General features: G+C 38.6%; 1 protein-coding gene across 1 annotated transcript in view; it reads right to left on the reverse strand.

Moving 5' to 3' along the window:
* Positions 1-1,359: 1,359 nt before the first annotated feature.
* The window catches only part of BTLA (B and T lymphocyte associated), a 37,159-nt gene continuing 19,256 nt past the window's right edge, over positions 1,360-19,262 (reverse strand). The window contains exons 3-7 of the mRNA XM_010852750.1: positions 16,229-16,552; positions 12,191-12,226; positions 10,137-10,277; positions 8,589-8,635; positions 1,360-3,494 (exon numbers count right to left, since the gene is read on the reverse strand). Coding sequence (XP_010851052.1) covers positions 3,219-3,494; positions 8,589-8,635; positions 10,137-10,277; positions 12,191-12,226; positions 16,229-16,552 — 824 coding nt within the window. The 3' untranslated portion in view covers positions 1,360-3,218. The remainder of the gene's footprint in view (positions 3,495-8,588; positions 8,636-10,136; positions 10,278-12,190; positions 12,227-16,228; positions 16,553-19,262) is intronic.

Below are 19,262 nucleotides of genomic sequence, written 5' to 3' on the forward strand. Positions count from 1 at the left end.
AGCCCTCTGTGCTTGCAGCGACCACATTCTCTCTGCCCTTTATTCTTAATAAACCCACTCCTTTCTGTGATACTCTGTGTCTGGAAATTCTTTTCCAACCAACATATTAACTGCCATGACATAATACATTCTTTTCATATATTTTCTTTAATGACCCATTTACTCTAATAGTTTGAGTTTCTTTAGTAAGCTTAAATGGAATGTCAGTTTTTTCAGTTTTTTTTTTAACCATTTCTGTAAATCATCTACCCTCCCTTCTATACAATAACACACACATACTTTCTCACAGCCCACATTCACTTGTGCAGTAGTTTATGTATTTGCTCAAATAGATCCTAACCTTTGTTATCCACTTTGTATGAGATCTATTGCATTATTCTCAGAAGCATCTGAGCATCCTAAGAGCCTCAAGCTGTTGAATGTTACAAGCTATTTTTGAAATAATTAGACCATGTACATTGGAAATTCATAAATTCATCTCTTCTTGCTTTACTTTTAAGTGGCTGCAACCTCATTATTTTAAAATAAATGGCTATCAAATTGCACTACTTTACCATGTATGATCTGCCCCTAATCTTTGGTAAGAAAAACAGCAAGATACAGATACAGTAAATCAAAGTATGTTGACCCATACTGGCCAATTAAATATTCCGGACTTTTCTCCATTCCATCAATTATGCTTTTAATTTGGTATCAGGTAAACAACGATGCAGTTTAAGCCATTAATCTGCACTTACTTGATTATACCTGTTGACAATGATTTTTACATTTATTCAGACACCCACTAGTATATTATTGAGTGTGCATGTGCACTCAGTCATGTCCAACTCTTTGTAACCCCATGGACTTTAGTCCACCAGACTCCTCTGTCCATGGAATTTTCCAGGCAAGAATACCAGAATGGGTTACCATTTTCTACTCCAGGGGATCTTCTTGACCCATTGATTGAATCCAGGTCTCCTGTATTGCAGGCAGATTCTTTATCAACTGAATCACCAGGGAATCCCATGCTGCTGCTGCTGCTAAGTCACTTCAGTAGTTTCTGACTCTGTGAGACCCCATAGACGGCAGCCCACCAGGCTTCCCTGTCCCTGGGATTCTCAAGGCAAGAACACTGGAGTGGGTTGCCATTTCCGTCTCCAATGCATGAAACCCATAGGTTGGTGCAAAAGAAATGGCAGCTTTGCACTGTTAAATTTTGCTCTTCGATATTGGAATACATTCTAAATAAATATGGTTATGTTATACATCATTTTAATGTGCATTTCTTGCTTTATGTTTTTCTGCTAACGACTTATTACTTGCTATTTATTTTATATTTATTTTAGACTATAGAAGTGATGTTAGACAAAAAGCAAATTCGTGAGATCCTTTTATTCGAGTTCAAAATGGGATGTAAAGCAGCAGAGACAACTCGCAACATCAGCAATGCATTTGGCCCAGGAACTGGTAGCAAATGTACAGTGCAGCAGTGATTCAAGAAGTTTTGCAAAGGAGACGAGAGCCTTGAAGTTAAGTACAGTGACTGGCCATCGGAAGTTGACAACGACCAACTGAGAGCAAGCATTGAAGCTGATACCCTTACAGCTACAGGAGAAGTTGCCAAAGAACTCAACGTCAACCATTCTATGGTCATTTGGCATTTGAAGCAAATTGGAGAGGTGACAATGCTCTATAAGTCAGTGCCTCGTAAGCAGACTGCAAATCAAAAAAAAAAAAAATCATCATTTTGAAGAGTCGTCTTCTCTTACTCTATGCAACAATAACAAAATGTTAATGATTGAGAAATGTCTCAATCAGATTGTGATGTGTGACAAAAACTGGATTTTATATGACAGCCAGCAATGATCTGCTCAGTGGTTGGATGAAGAAGAAACTCTAAAGCACTTCCCAAAGCTAAACTTGCACCAAAAAAAAGGTTATGGTCACTGTTTGGTGGTCTCCTGCTGGTCTGATCCACTACAGATTTCTGAGTCCTGGCAAAACCATTACATCTGAGGAGTATGTTCAGCAAATCAATGAAATGCACAGAAAACTGCAACTCCTGTAGCCAGCACTGGTCAACAGAAAGGACCCAATTCTTCTCAATGACAATGCCTAAGCACATGTTGCACAACCAGCATTTCAAAAGTTTAATGCATTGGGCTATGAAATTTCACTTCATCTGCCATATTCACCTGACCTCTTGCCAACCGACTACCACTTCTTCAAGCATCTGGACAATATTTTGCAGGGAAAATGCTTCCACAACCAGCAGGAGGCAGAAAATCCTTTCCAAGAGTTGTCAAATCCTGAAGTATGAATTTTGTGCTACAGGAATAAACAAACTTATTTCTTGTTGGCAAAAATGTGTTGATTGTAATGGCTCCTATTCTGATTAATAAAGATGTCTTTGAACCTAGTTATAATGATCCAAAATTCACAGTTCAAAACTGCAATTACTTTTGTCCCAATGTAATAACTCAGTAGCATTATGTCACATTCATATATATTAGTCTATGTTATCCACACACAGTCACTTTATAAATGCATCATACATTAATTGCTATATTTACTACCTCTATTTGCTTAGTAATCTAACAGGATAGATATAAGCATTTGCTTGTCAGGCATGGGGAACATCTACCCTGTATCCAGTTGGTATATTCCACATCTTTATTGCATCATTTATTCTTTCCATTCTTTTCTTATATCATCAAGTTTAAAATTATTTCTCCTTTACATTTAAGAAATTCCAATATTAGATTGATAAAAATTTCTTATTATGGAAGACTGGAAACAGACACACAATCATCACTGTATTTATGTTTAGTTATCTGAATTGGGACTTCTTTTTCAAGAGTATATAGTGAACTGATCTAGAGAATCTAAACCTTTCTGTCCTACATTCTCTGTAGTCCCAAAGAAAATATTGAGTTTGTGTAGCAGGTTAAATGTAGCTGGTTCGAAAAATGATGTCTAAAAATGACATCATTTGGTTTTGGGAAAAAAAAGATTTTACTGCCCAAGGCTATAAATATAAAAAAGTCCCAAAGAAGTTTCTGGGAGAAATTTTAGTCATTTGTCCTGTGGATGCTTAAGACCCAAGCACTGAGGTGAATCTCCTGAAAGTGAAATTTCTCAAGCCAAGGACCACTGTTTGACTTTCTGTTGGTCTTCAGTAGTGGTGCTGACTAACAGATCAGTTGCTGATCACTGGTGGGAGATCAGGACCGGATTTAGCTCCTCACACATATGGTCGCATACTCCGTAGGTGCTTCTTGCACATGTGTTGCCTGTCTTGGGTTCATTCCAATGACTGAATGCTTCAGGGAAGCATAAATAATGCCCTGTTTGTTTTCTTCCAGACTTGGGTTAAAATAAACCCCAGATTCTCTCCGGACCCTGAACCAGGGGTCGTTATCATAAATTCCAGTTTCCAAATGCAATGTTTGGGAACTTTCCATGATGTCGATTTCAGTTGGCTCACTCCTAAAGAACTGGGGAACATCAACCTAAAAGAGAGGAAAAAAAAGATTTCTTTAATTACAACTTAAGGATGTGATAGTGCATATCCACTAGGAAACCATGAGTGTAGGCTAAATTGAGTGGTTATACATGGAGAGAAATAATCTATTCTTCACTGTAGGTGTTGACATCTACTCCTTAAAGCAGATTCTCCCTTATTAAAGGGTGAAAGGCTTAAAGACCACTATGTTCTTCTGAAAGAGTTATTTTGTGCTTTAAAAAAATCATTTATTTTTAATTGGAGGATGATTGCTTTACAGTATTGTGAAGGTTTCCGCCATACATCAACAGGAGTCAGCCATAACTATACATATGTCCCAACCCTCTTGAACCTCCCTCCCATCTCCCACCCCATCCCAACCTTCTAGCTCGTCACAGAGCACTGGGTTCAGCTCCCTTTTATTTATGGTCATTTTTGAGCTCACAGAACCCTTTTTGACCCCTCTTTGAAATGGAAACCACACATCAGATTAATGAGAAAAGCATAAAATATCCCTTCAGAACATCAGGAGATGTGTAATATAATGTATAGCATTAACACAGTTTAGAATAAAGCAATTAAAGATAAAGCAGAACCATTACTCTCTAAGGGACAAAAAGAATATACTATGAAGAATAAATATTATCCAAGATATATTATTATGATTTGAAACCTGGGACTGGAAGTTGCTGTCAATTTGATGTGGGTGGACAAAGCTTGGGGAAAAGTTCTAAAGATATTCCAGTTGTTATTTCCACCACAAGGATTTTCTAACACTTCCAAATTGAGTCAAATATCTTAAAGTTTTCAAGAAAGATGTGAACTTACGTAAACTAAAAGTACTGAAACCTGATTTTTTAAAAAACTTTTTTCAATTATTTGTTAGCTGTTTCTACCTATACAAGGGACCCGGCTGGTAAAAAATGAAGATACCATGTTAATGCTAAGGCTTATTTCAATTTTCTAAATCCCAATGTTACCAGTCAATTTATATTCTTGAGGTTCAGCCTAATTTCTTTGAGGTATCAGGTCCTTAACCTGATATGCCTAACCTGATAACCTATATCCCTTACCTGCTCTTTTGTCATCCACATTGTGATGTATACAGAGTTCTATACTGGTGGCTCAGTGGTAAAGACACTGCCTGCAATGCAGGGTACCCTGGTTTGATCCCTGGAGAAGGGAATGGCAGCCCACTCCAGTATTCTTGCCTGGAGAATTCCATGGACAGAAGAGTTTGGCTGGCTATAGTCCACGGGATCTCAAAGAGTCAGTGTTGACTGAGTAACTAACACACACCCACACACACACACCATGCAAACATGTCTAACTCTGTTCTGACAAATGAAGTATTAACTGTTGAGTATACTGCCTCCCTCGGATGGCCTAGCTGCCTAGGAAATAACACCAAGGCTGAATGATTGAAAGAAGCAAGATTCATTTAAGCGTCTTCATCTCTTGACTCAGATGGAAAGTGTCTCAAAGAAGCCCTACTAAAGTCTCTGGAGGAGCTCTGGAGAAGACTGTCATGTGACCTAATAACTGAAAGGTTGTTGCTGAACCACGAAAGATGCCAGGATTCTTGGCCTTCAGAGGAGAAGAATTCAATGGGGGGCCAGAGACAAGGCTTGATGGCTCAGAGCTTTTGTGTAATAAAGTTTTATTAAAGTATAAAAGAGATAGAGAAAGCTTCTGACATAGACATCAGAAGGGGGCAGAAAGAGTACCCGCCTACTAGTCTTTAGCTGGATGTTATATAGTTACTGCTGCTGCTGCTGCTGCTAAGTCGCTTCAGTCGTGTCTAACTCTGTGCGACTCCATAGATGGCAGCCCACGAGGCTCCATCGTCCCTGGGATTCTCCAGGCAAGAACACTAGAGTGGGTTGTCATTTCCCTCTCCAATGCATGAAAGTGAAAAGTGAAAGGGAAGTCGCTCAGTCGTGTTCGACTCTTAGAGACCCCATGGACTGCAGCCTACCAGGTTCCTCTGTCCATGGGATTTTCTAGGCAAGAGTGCTGGAGTGGGGTGCCAATGCCTTCTCTAGCAGTCTGTTAATGAAAGAAAGGAATGTCTCAAAACTCAGAGAATGGCACTAGGCTCCTTACCCACAAGACTCATTTTGAGATAGTTTTGGCACCAGGGGAGTCATCCTGGGCCATAAAATGATTGATTTGAATCTTGAAGAAAAGCAGATTACCATGCAAATAGTTTTGTTTACATGGCTTAAGAGAGCAATGTATGAGTATAACATATTGTTTTGTCAAGTCAGTTCTGAGCCTTTAGGTGAACTGACTTGAGGACAGAAACTGGGGTAGATGCATAGTACAGAACATGGCTTAAGACAAACATTTCCATAAGAAAAATGTATTGGTTAGCTCAAAATTTGAGAAAAGTTAAGTTCAGGCGGAACCAGGTGTCATTATGGCAACACAGTATTTTAAGAAAAACCTCTTTTTAAATTTGTACAGAGAAGGGGAAAAAATATATCACTAGTTTGTTTCCTTCTGCTACTTAAGAGAGAGAGAAAAAAAATGTCTGACACTTGCAGCCTATTTCCTCCGTTTGGAGACCCCTGGCCTTCCTGCCTGTTACCCTCTCATATCTAGCCGTAAATCTTTAACATATCAACAAGGTCTCTGTTGTATTTTTCAATCTATGTAGTTTGTCAACTCAATTACCTGCCTCCCATCCCCAAAGGTGGCTGGTTTCCATGGAAAACTTTGTTAGAGTAAATTAGGTAAAAGAAAGCATGGTGGCTGAACCTATTCTGTGGCACCTGATCAAAGTGGGTGGGTGCCACAAGGCTGGTGCACAATGGTATGGTGGGTAGAGATGGCAAAACTGAAGCAGCTGTCTTATTCTATATTTGTATAGCACTCCACAGTCTGTAATGGAGAAGGCAATGGCACCCCACTCCAGTACTCTTGCCTGGAAAATCCCATGGATGGAGGAGCCTGGTGGGCTGCAGTCCATGGGGTCGCTAAGAGTTGGACACGACTGAGTGACTTCACTTTCACTTTTCACTTTCATGCATTGGAGAAGGAAATGGCAACCCACTCCAGTGTTCTTGCCTGGAGAATCCCAGGGATGGGGGAGCCTGATGGGCTGCCATCTATGGGGTCGCACAGAATCCGACACGACTGAAGCAACTTAGCAGCAGCAGCCACAGTCTGTAAAGCACTTCAGAAAATATGCAATTCACTTGTTTATACTAAACAAGTACTTTCATACCCTCAAAGGACATCCTGGAATAGGATTAAAATTTTGACTTTTAAAAGTATGTTTCATATTATCCTTTTTCTAATTTGGATTTCTATTCTGCTGGTTCACATACAATTCCCTCTTGACAAAATTTGAGTCTCAAAGATCTAATACAGTATCTCTTTGATTATTTTCTGAAATGCTTGATAACTCAAATGGGGCAAAACTCTGAAATCCTATGAAATACACGAAGATCATAAAACAAAATTCCCCGATAATTGTACACATAGAAAAACCCCCTCTTGAGTTCAACTGCAAATCATAAATAATTCATCCAGTTTACAGAGAAAGAAATGTAACTATATTTTAGCCAACCTGGGCTTTACATGTCCAGTAAATTATTTAGATTTTTGTTTTTACCTTGCCAAAGCATGATTGATCTTAGTTCCCTGACCAGGGATAAAACCCAAGGCCCCTGCAATGGAAGTTTGGAATCTTAACCACTGGACTGGTTAAGGAACCAGGGAAGCCCCTAGACCATTGTTTTAAATGTTGTCATAGCTTTTAGGGCTGATTGTAACAGAGTGTATTTTGTTGTTGTTCACTATAGAAAGAAAGGAAATCACATTTAAGAAAATTTCCCTATGTGAAGAAACAAAACCTTAGCACCCAACACAATAATACTAAAAATTTCATACAAGTTTCTTAATTTGAATGTATTTACTTTTATTTAATATTAAGCTACCTGGTGGGGAATGCTGAGTACCATTTAATATTATATGTAGAACTATTGGTTATATCTGCCTCTGGCATTTCTGGAAATTTTAAGACGTTGAATACATCTTTATTACTACTCCTAATGGAAAAACCCATATCCACATAAATTCTTTTTGTGGTACCTTGTTTATGACTACTTGTTTTTAATCAGAGCTACATAAAATTTTTTTCCAGAAATATGTTGCTTCATTTTGCATTCTATTTTGAGTTCCAGTCTTTACAGAACATTGAATCCAAAAGAAAGGTCTAAACTGGTATTCCAAGAACTTGGGAAACTGCTCTGCTTCCGGAGAACCCTTTGCTTTGTCTACCAGGTCTCCTCCTTAATGAGCCCACACACATTATGAGTGATTTTTGCATAGTAACTAGACCTGTGATCATGCTTCTTTATCTGCTGGTATGACTCATTAAGAAATCTTACTTGATTTTATGAGGTTATTTATAATTCATTATTTTATTTACTCCCACCTGCAGGAGATAGTGACGGGCAGAGGAGCCTGGCATGCTGCAGATCATGGGGTCACAGAGAGACGGACACGACTTAGTGACTGAACAACCCTTCTGGAAACACTTAAGGCACTTTTGTGAGAATAAATCAATAGCCTGAAGTCACATAACAGGTTGAGAACAGAGTCAACGTTGTATAGTTCAGCCTCTGACTTTTCTGCTTAGGTTCTACACTGCCTTCCATGCCTTATAAGCCTCACTTATGAGATTTGCTAATCCTAAGGAAGAGCTTCCCAGGTGGCTCAGTGGTAAAGAATTTGCCTGCCAATGCAGGAGACACAGGTTCAGTCCCTCGGTCTGGAAGATCCCTTGGAGAAGGAAATGACAACCCACTGCAGTGTTCTTGCCTAGGAAATCCTTGGAGAAAGGAGCCTGGCGGGCTACAGTCCATGGGGTCGCAAAAGAGTTGGATATGACTTAGCCACTAAGCAACAATCTGGAAGCATATTTGCTACAGACTAAAGTAAATGTAAAATAAACACATTTTAAAAAGTAGGTAAACATATATAGCATTTAGAACACTACTTGGCACATGGTGTTACATACCAATTAAATTTTTAAAAATATATATTAGCATGGCATAACACAGGTTGTGTTATATACCATCAAACATACCAGGTTAGTATCCCTTCCTGTTGAATTAGAAAGCTTCTTTTGTCTCCCTGCAATTCAAAAAGAAAAATAAAATAAAATACCAAAAGAGGTAAAGAATAGCACAAAATAAAATTCTTCCTCAATTCCTTGTAAGTTAGGGTCATTTAAGAATACAGGTTCTAGAATCAGATTGCTAGGTTGAAATTCAGTCCCAGAGGTGGGGACGCCTCCCCACGCAAACTCACCCATGTGCACACCATCCACAGTGTTATTATTAGTTTGGACTTCTTTATTTGCTATGTCCATCATGATACACAAATCTCTGTTTGTGAGAATTCGTGCTGTCCATTTTGTTCATTGGTTCTTCACTCCTCACTCCAGAACGGCCTATGGCATAGCCAAGAGGAGGGCACAGGACCTAGCCCAGCACCTTAAAAACCTGGGACTCTTTTTTCTGGGGACATTCTGTATGTAATGCCACACTCACAGCTTTCCTTTCACCTACACAGCTGGGATCTCCTCTGGCCTAGTTCCCTTGGATGTGGTAAATCAAAAGATTTATCCTTGCTTTTTTTTCTGAAGCTCCAGCTACCTCAAAAAAGGCAGTGGAAACTGGAGGGGGGGCCATTGAAAGAGCCTTGGTGTTGCAGAAGTGGCGTTGGAGTCACAGAGGAGTCTCTCAGCATCCTGAGAAGGTTCTAGGCTCCAGAAGTCCTCACCACAAAACACCAAGAGCACTTTTGCTCAGACAAGGCTTTCTCTTGTGGCAGAAATAAGGATTGCTCTGTCCAGCTTAGTTTCTATAGCTACACTGTGGCTGCTGCTGTGGAGAAAGGAATTAGACAAGATGACTGAGGGGAAAAAGGAAAGAGAGAGAGGACTGACCTGGTTTCGACCCCAGCTAGACCAGATTCATCATACCCCTCTCTCTTAACGTGTGTAAGTGTTCACTAATGACCTTAAGTGAATTCTTACAGAAATAGAAAGTAATTGTTTTCAAACTATCACCTCTCTGATCATAGTCAAAACGACGTTTTCAAATGCATTAATGTTGGGTAGGGATTCAGTTCAAGCGTCTGTTTATGATGGCAACAGTAAGCACAGACATAAGAATTTCCTCTGGGGACATTGGGTCTTCATTTAGACAGGTGTGTGGATGACTGGCATAATGTGATATGACTGTGGAAAACAGGACCAGACAAACTAATTCAATGCAGACATGTTGATCTGCGAAATTATTTCAGCCTCCTTTTCAACACCCTGAATGTTAGAAGAATTCCTCCTATGATGGACCCAAGTAGAATGAGTAAGTCCCAGCAATATTACCTCCTCACCACAAGCCTTTGTTGTGGTGAGCATGCCTCTTCAAGACTAGAGGAGACCTGAATTCATCCATTTGGCTTTCTGGTGGAAAGATGAGTTATTCCCCAGGAAACCACTGTCCATGGTTTATAGTAGAATATTGTGGGAAAAACCCACAATATTGGGAAACTAACTAAAAATCTATCAGCCAATGTAAATGAACCCCAAATGTGTGGCACAGAGCAGCAGAGAGAAGATGGAACTCACCTCGGTGCCTTCTAAGGCAGCAGAATAGGTAGAAACAGGTAATAAGTAGAGGTAAAGCCCCCAAAGGAAGCAAACTATAAAGGATCCATTGTCGGTCCACCATCTCTTCCTTGGAGAGTGGTCTTGAGGCATTCTTTGTATCTGAAATGTTCGTTAATACTCAAGACGGTTAGAAAATATGAGACAAATGAAGTAACACCCTCTGAACTGTCAGAACTTGAATGGAGTTCTAGCTGATGCCTCTATTTCTCTTTTAAAAGGTTTCTCCCAAGAAGCCCAGGACTTAGTCCTCTCCCCCACCTCTTGCTTTAATGCTGAGTGTATATGCTGCTGCTGCTGCTGCTAAGTCGCTTCAGTCGTGTCCGACTCTATGCGACCCCATAGACGGCAGCCCACCAGGCTCCCCCATCCCTGGGATTCTCCAGGCAAGAACACTGGAGTGGGTTGCCATTTCTTTCTCCAGTGCATAAAAGTGAGAAGTGAAAGTGAAGTTGCTCAGTCGTGTCTGACTCTTAGCAACCCCATGGACTGCGGCCCACCAGGGTCCTCTGTCCATGGGATTTTCCAGGCAAGAGTACTGGAGTGGGGTGCCATTGCCTTCTTCAAGTGTGTGTATGAGTGGCTATAATTTATCTTTCAATTCTGCTAGGGCTGCTGCTGCTGCTGCTAAGTCACTTCAGTCGTGTCTGACTCTGTGCAACCCCATAGACAGCAGCTCGCCAGGCTCCCCCGTCCTTGGGATTCTCCAGGCAAGAACACTGGAATGGGTTGCCATTTCCTTCTCCAACGTATGAAAGTGAAAAGTGAAAGTTAAGTTGCTCAGTCGTGTCTGACTCTTAGTGACCCCATGGACTGTAGCCTGCCAGGCTCCTCCATCCACGGGATTTTTCCAGGCAAGAGTACTGGAGTGGGGTGCCATTGCCTTCTCCGTCTGCTAGGGTTAATCGCCTGTAAAACACTATCCGTAACAGCTCTCAGAAAGTATTTCACCATGCCCTTTCATTTACAATGTCTCATTTAATTTTCATAATGATCACTTAAGAAAACTAGCAGAGAACAGTAAACAGAGGAGAAGAAAAATAAGGAATATTTTTTTTTTTTTTTAAATCCAGTCACTTGTTCTGAGAAGAGTAATTGTCCCAAGACTTGCCAGAAGTCTAACAGCTAGTAAAGGGCAGTTGCTGGGACTCAAGCCAACATGTTTTTGAAACAAAATTGAAGTTCCTTTAACACAATGCTTTGTGTTGTCTCATTAACCCTGATATTTCCAAGTACTTTTATTATCTTCAAATATCTTTGGTATCTCCAGATATGCTTCTATGGGCATACAACTGGTTCCCATTATTATTGATCAATGTTAATGTGCATTATGGAGAAGGAAATGGCAACCCACTCCAGTACTCTTGCCTGGAGAATCCCATGGACAGAGGAGCCTGGTGGGCTACAATCCATGAGGTCAAAAAGAGTCGGACACGAGAGAGCGACTAACACACACACAAACACACACACACACACACAATGTGCATTAAGGCCCTGTTTTTTCATGATAGGTTGTAACTTACTAGTGTGTCGTGCAAGAACTTAACAGATAACAAATGAAGTCAAAAAAATGAAAGATAACAAAATAGAAAATATCAGAATTCATCATAAATCTTTTAACTTTGTACTTGTACTCAATTTTGTTTGTTCAGGAAGGCTTTATTTCTAGATATATTAACCTAGTTATACATTCCTTCCTCATATCCTTGGTTTTGGGGTAAATGTGGTCAGGAGCTACTGGATCTGGGCATGAAGTAGTTTGGTAATTTAGTGCTAACAAATACTGTATTGTTCATGTGGCAGCTGCTATTTTGTTTAGGCGAGCAGCCAACTTATTACGAACAGTGACAAATTTAGCTGTCTTGGGGAGGGGAATGGATAGGAGCACAGGACTCTCCCACAACAGATAACTTAGTACAAACAAATCCACTCAATGAAGAAGATGCAACCTGTTTTACTTTCCAACCACATAACAATCTATTTCCTTGATTTTATTTGGCAAGTTTGATACTTACTTATAAGAGGATGTTCTGAATTATTTTGAGTCCGTTCTGAAACAGAAAAACAAGATAAAGAATTGAAATCGGTTGTGAAAACAACGAAGGTTCTACTCAGGTTTGTCCAAAATCAGAGCTAGTCTCTGAGAAGACATCTGTATTTACATACTAACAGAGAATTCAATAATCCAGCTGAAAGGCAGTTTGGAAAATGTGTAGATCATCACTTCAAGTTCATGGACAAAAGTCCCTGGGTTTATTTTGAGTCTTAAAGAAAGACTATAAAACACTGCTACACTTAAAATGAAAAACCAAAATGTGTATAGCACAGGGAACTCTGCTCATTGTTACGTGGCAGCCTGGATGGGAGGGAAGTTTGAGGGAGAGTGGATACATGTATATGTATGGCTGAGTCCCTTTGCTGTTCACCTGAAACTATCACAATATTGTTAATCGGCTATATTCCAATACAAAATAAAACTTAAAAAAAAAAAAAGGGAGAGAGAGACTGTATAAATACAACCCAACCTTCCTCTGATTGCTTTGACTCCCTCTTTCCACCTCCTTAAGTATAAGGAAACAATTCAGCCTATAGGACTTCTTTTAGCACTTGGAATAACAAGATATACATTCAGCAGGTGCTCCAAGGGAGTATAGAATGAATGCCACGAGGAAAGAAGGCTTTTGCTGATGTGGTGGGAACTAATTCTGAAAAAAAGATAGTGCTTCTCACCTTCTGCCCACTCCTACACCCCCATTCTCCTGCTAAAATCATCACCATCTGCCTTTGTGAAGCTCCTAATCAGGGACTAATTGACCAAAGGCAGATTGGAGAGAACAGAGTTGCAGGCCAGTGTATGTTTCAGTGACTGTTCTGTTGACTTTCCTCTCAAGACTTTGCAAACTGCTTTTCTTCCTTCTGGGAGATAATTGCTCTCCTGGATAACAATTGGATAAGCACCCAAACCCGGACTCTGTCACAATCCTGCTTTCACAGGGACTAATCGACCCAGGGATCAAACCTGGGTCTCCTGCATTGTAGGCAGACTCTACCGTCTGAGCCACCAGGCAATCCATTGATTTTTAACTTAAACATAAAAAGCAAAGCAGAGTCAGGCACAAAAACAGGAAAAGTTCCAATACTCCATAAGAAAGATATTTCAAGGGAAAAAATGAAAGATTTTATATCATAGCTCCAAAATTTATTTACCAAAAGCATGGTCCTGAAATATAATTTCAGAGTATATTTTTCTCCTTACATGATGCTCAGTTCATTGAGTACTCCCTGATACAGAAAGAAAATAATTTTCTTTGACACTCTTCTTGTTATGTTTGTTTTAATCACTTCACAAAAGGAAAATCCACACCCAATTCAAAGACAATTCTAAATGAGTCATTTGACTATTGTAAAGGAAGCAAGGATGATCCAAAGAAATATGACATAGTTCCTGCTTGCCAGTGTATCATAACCCTTCATGGGATAAAAGACATTTCCCTACATATCTGTGGTACAAGGAAATCTGTGATAAATGAGAGGCAAGACCTTAAACGACACAAAAATTACTAGGAAAGAGAAGTCACTTTCTCTAGGATAAACATAGACAACTTCATAAAGAATTAGAAAATGAGTTGGGTTTGACAGGAGAGGTAGAATTTTGATAAGTGGAGGCAGATTGGTGTCAGCCCAATAGTGTAAGCACTGGGAATGCTCTGCAGGGGACTCAACTAAAGAGTGGCATTATGAAAGAAGCCTATTAGGCAAATTAAGTATGTCAGGAAGATTTTTGGCTGAAATGAACCAAAAGTGGGGATAATTAAAAGATAAGTAGTTTATACAACTAATTAGAATATTTAGAAGGGAGATAGTGAAGGTCTGACCTGATCATGAAACTCCAGGAGGAACCAATTACAGAGTGGAAGGCTGTTGACAGACAAGAGTACAGAGTCTTGGAGAATTTCTAAGGGGCTCAGGAGCGCAAATCATCAATGTGATAAGAAAGGGAATGATAAGAAGGTGAGAGAGTAAGAAATTAGAAGAACAGAAATCTTGAGAGGGAACTTCAAATGCCCTTCACGTCTCCTGCACTGCTCTTAGACGTCCCCTCTCACTACTTCACCCTTCACACTCTTCTCCAGTCATCCCCTTGGGACATACAGTTTAGGAGGGAATGCTGCCTCCCTTCCCTCTGAAGTTAGGCCTCAAGGGAGACAGATTGTAGATCTTAATTTCAGCTCTGACTTAACATCTATCCTTCTCAAACTATTCCCAAAAATTGCAGAGGAAGAAAAGCTTCTGGACTCATTTTACCAGGCCAGTAATATCCTGATAGAAAAATAAGAAAACTACAAGAAAAGAGTATTTTAGGGCAATATTCCTGATGGACATACATGTAAAAATCATGGTGAATGATCCTGATGCAAAGAAAACAAAGATATCATAAAAAAAGAGAAAACTACAGGCAAACATCAATGATAAACATAGATGGGAAAATCCTCACAAAAATAATAGCAAACAGAAACCAATAATACACTGAAAGGATCATATACCATGACCAAGTGGGATTTATCCCATGGATGCAAGGATGGTTCAATATCTGCAAATCAGTCAATACGATATACCACATTAACAAATTGAAGAATAAAAACCATATGCTCATTTCAATAGGTACATTAAAAGCTTTTATGAAATTCAGTGTTCACTCATGATAAAAACTATCTGCAAAGTGTGTACAGAGGAAATACACCTCAACATAATAAAGGCTATATATGACAAGTCCACAGCTAACATCATAACCAACTGGGGGAAAGCTAAAAACATTTCCTCTAAGATCAGAAACAAGACAAAGCTGCCAATTCTCACCAATTTTATCCAATGCACTATTGGAAGTCCTAACCATAGCAATCAGACAGAAAAAGAAATAAAAGGAATTCAGATTGGAAAGGAAGTAAAACTGTCACTGTCTGTGTTGATAATACAAATTTGTTGAATTCATTTATTGGATCTAGTATAATGGTTTGTGCAGATTTTTAAGGATTTTCTAATATTTAAAATCCTGTCATCTGTGAAAAGAGATAGTTTCACTTCTTCCTTTCCAAGTTATTAATAGATGTCTTTTATTTTTCTTACCTACTTTCTCTGGCTAGAACCTCCAGTTCAATATTTAATAGAAATGGCAAAAGTAGACATCTTTGTCTTATTCCTGTTCTTGAGGGGAAAGCTTCCAATTTTTTATCATTGAGTATGATATTAGGCTCCTCTGTCCTTGAGATTCTCCAGGCAAGAATATTGGAGTGGGTTGCCATTTCCTTCTCCAGGGGAACTTCCCGACCCAGGAATTGAATCCAGGTCTCCCACATTGCAGGCAGATGCTTTACCAACTGAGCTATGTGGGAAGCCCAATGATATTAGCTGTGGAATTTTCATAAACCAACTATTTTTAAATCTCTTCTGCTTTTCTCTATTTGTTTTCCATGTTTCATTCAACACAGTTTGGCCCAACATGACCTGTCCTTCCTCTGTTGTTGAGCCTATTGAGGGCCTCTGAGGAGGGACTGGGAGGCAGCGAAACCCATGAGTATTCGCAAGACTCATCAAGTAGTCAGATTGTTTGTGTGCTGATTGCCCTCTGTGCAAGCTGTGAACTATTAACAAGAGTGTAATTGTCTGAGCAGCACAAACATAAGTTCAAGGATTTATAATAAAAAAGTCAAGGACTGATAAATATAAGAAAAAAAATTTAAGGGCAAAAAGTAAAAAGCTGTCTACTATTAAATTTGATATTCACTTTGCAATTTTTTTCTCATGATTCTGTGATAAAATTTTAGTCTTATCAAATAAATGTTATATCCCTTAGAGGCAAGACCAACGATTTTATTATATATTTTTCTCTACTCTTCACTGTCTCACTCAAAAACACACAGACACGTAGGTGACCACACATCACAATCTAGATTTCACATGAGTTCAAAGTCTAACATAATCACTTGAGAATCAGAGCCCTCTTTTTCTTAAAACATAACAAAAAAAATTAGATAGTCTTGATATCTAGAACTCACCTGTCACATTAATGGTAATTGAGTGGCTTTCAATGAATCCGGATGAAGAGTTCACAAAACAGCGGTATGACCCACTGTCACTAGCAAGCACTTGATTAAAATGCAAAATAAAAACTGAAATAAGCTTCCTTTCTTCCCAACCCATAGACCCCTGGAGTCTGTCCCCAAGATGTAAACAATTGTTTCCTTCAAGCTTGCACCAGCTCACAGTAGGTCTATCAGCACAATATTTCATAGGGCATTCCAGTTCAAATGGGTCCCCTGATGATACAACATACATGGAATATTTCTTAATGTAAAGTTGTATATCACATGACTTGTCTCCTGGAAGATAAAAGCAAAATTAAAATCAATTCTGTTTTGGAAGGACTAATATTTGCCACCTCAACAGTTTCTGTGAAAGATTTATTAAACATGATTCTATAATTTTCTCAGATAACATTTTACAGTATATTAACCCTTACTAGCAGAGTGTCTGCTATGAACATAGTAGATACATGATAAATATTTGTTAAAAAAATTAAACAATTTTCTCAATTGTTCAATAATTTCCTCAATTTCTAAAATGTTAAGTTTATTATAAAATTATTTTATTCTAATTAGGTTTATTTTATTATCATGTAGCTACTCTAATGTGAGAGTCACTCAGTAATGTCCAACTCTATGCGACCCCATGGACTATACAGTCCGTGGAATTCGCTAGGCCAGAATGCTGGAGTGGGTAGCCTTTTCCTTCTCCAGGGAATCTTCCCAACCCAGGGATTGAACCCAGGTCTCCTGTATTGCAGGCAGATTCTTTACCAGCTGAGCCACAAGGGAAGCTACTCCAATAGCAGCAAATAATAATAACTTCTTGCTACTTACATTCCAGAGACTGTTCAAAACATACTACATATTTTAGTCACTTAATCCTCACAATAAAACAATATATTATTATGAATCTTGTTTTCTGCATAAGGAAACTGAGGTAATAAAGACCTTACCTAAAGTTATATTCTAATAATTAAAATAATCAAGATTTAAACTCATACTAGAGTCCATTACTCTATAATTCATTATCACTACTCTGCTGTTGTTTCTTGAGTAGTAATTACATTTTCTATTACTAGCTCAGGTATAGTTCAATAACTGGGAGACAAGAAATTTTTGTAGACAAATATTTCACTATGATAGTTGGCATTACATTTTTTTAAACTTGTGTTTCAATGGCTTTAATGACACCTACCTTGAAAATTTTCCATTCCTTTTTCTATGTAGGAGACATGCAATACAAGATAAATTTCTGAAGAGAGGATGTTTTGAAATAATTGAATTTTTTATGTTTTCCTAAGTGGGAGGAAGAGCAGTTATCCACCTCTTCTGGAACTTCTGCCTACTGACCTGACATACAGGAAATATATTTTCCTTTGTTTTGGTGGGAAGAGCAAATTTTCCTAGAAACAGGTTTTTCTATTATCTTCTGTTAGTAATAGTCAGTTGCACATAAAATCTGAAGCTAAGAAAAAAATGTTTTAATTCTCTATATTATTGAATAAGTTCTGTTACCCTTATCAGGAAAGGTTATACTAGGTAACCTCAGCATCTGAAATATAATTTATAGCCAAGATATATGAAAAAGAAATTCTCTCTAAGCAAACAAAATAAATATTACAAGATTCAAAATTTATCTCATTTTTATTCACAATTCTTACAATTCCATTATTATTTCCTATTTAACCCAGAGCATAATTATGTTATATAATACAGATTAATAACTTATTATAATGATAACATTGAATTGACGATAAAATTTTATGTTTAATATTAATACCATCCAATTTTAGAAACAAATAAGTGTTCAGTCTGTTTTACAAAACTTTCATCAGAAATGGTTACTTCAAAAAATGTTTTGGCTTCCAAAGGGACAAATTCAATTGTTTAGAATGTACATTTATGTGGAAGTATCCATCTATTAATTGCTGGAGAATATTGTGTTTTTTAACTGTGTGGATCACAACAAACTGGAAAATCCTCAAAGAGATGGGAATACCGGACTACCTTTCCTGTCTCAGACATGCAGATGATACTACTCTAATGCAGATAGTGAAGAGGAACTAAAAAGCCTCTTGATAAGGGTTAAAAGGGAGAGTGAAAAGTTGGCTTAAAACTCAACATTAAAAAAACTAAGATCATGGCATCTGGTCCCATCACATTGTAGCAAGTAGATAGGGAAAAAGTGGAAGTAGTAACAGATTTTATTTTCTTGGGCTCCAAAATCACTGCAGATGGCAACTTCAGCCATGAAATTAAAAGACACTTGCTCCTAGGAAGGAAAGCTATGATAAGCCTAGACAGCATATTAAAAAGTAGAGACATCAGTTTGCCAACAAAAGTTCATATAGTCAAAGCTATGATTTTTCCAGTAGTCATGTATGGATGTGAGAGTTGGATCATAAAGAAGGCTGAGCACTGAAGAACTGATGCTTTCAACTTGTGCTGGAGAAGAGCCTTGGACTGCAAGGAGATCAAACCCATCAATCCTAAAGGAAATCAACCCTGAATATTCATTGGAAGGACTGATGCTGAAGCTCAAGCTCCAATACTTTGGCCACCTGATCTGAAGAGCTGACTCACTGAAAAAGATCCTGGTGCTGGGAAAGATTGAAGGCAAAAAGTAAAGAGGGCAGCAGAGGATGAGATGGTTAGATAGCATCACAGACTCAGTGGACATGAATTTGAGCAAACTCTGGGAGGTAGTGAAGGACAGGGAAGCCTGGCATGCTGCAGTCCATGGGGTGGCAAAGAGTTGAACCCGACTTAGCTACTGAACAACAACATTGTGCTTTTTAAGACTTATGCATAAAGGGAGCATGAGAAATTGCACCAGTTCATGACAACTGCTTAATCTTTTTGTCAGTTACCTCATGAGTGCATATAAATCATGAAATACTCTACTATGGGCCCAACACTGTATGGTGGTGAAACAAAATAACTGAAAGAGGCCAAGATGCCTAAGCACTATGTAGTGATTCATATCTTTTATCTTATTTTTTTC

This window comes from Bison bison, unplaced genomic scaffold (assembly GCF_000754665.1).
Source record: "Bison bison bison isolate TAMUID 2011002044 unplaced genomic scaffold, Bison_UMD1.0 scf7180017864314, whole genome shotgun sequence".
Lineage (NCBI taxonomy): Eukaryota > Metazoa > Chordata > Mammalia > Artiodactyla > Bovidae > Bison > Bison bison.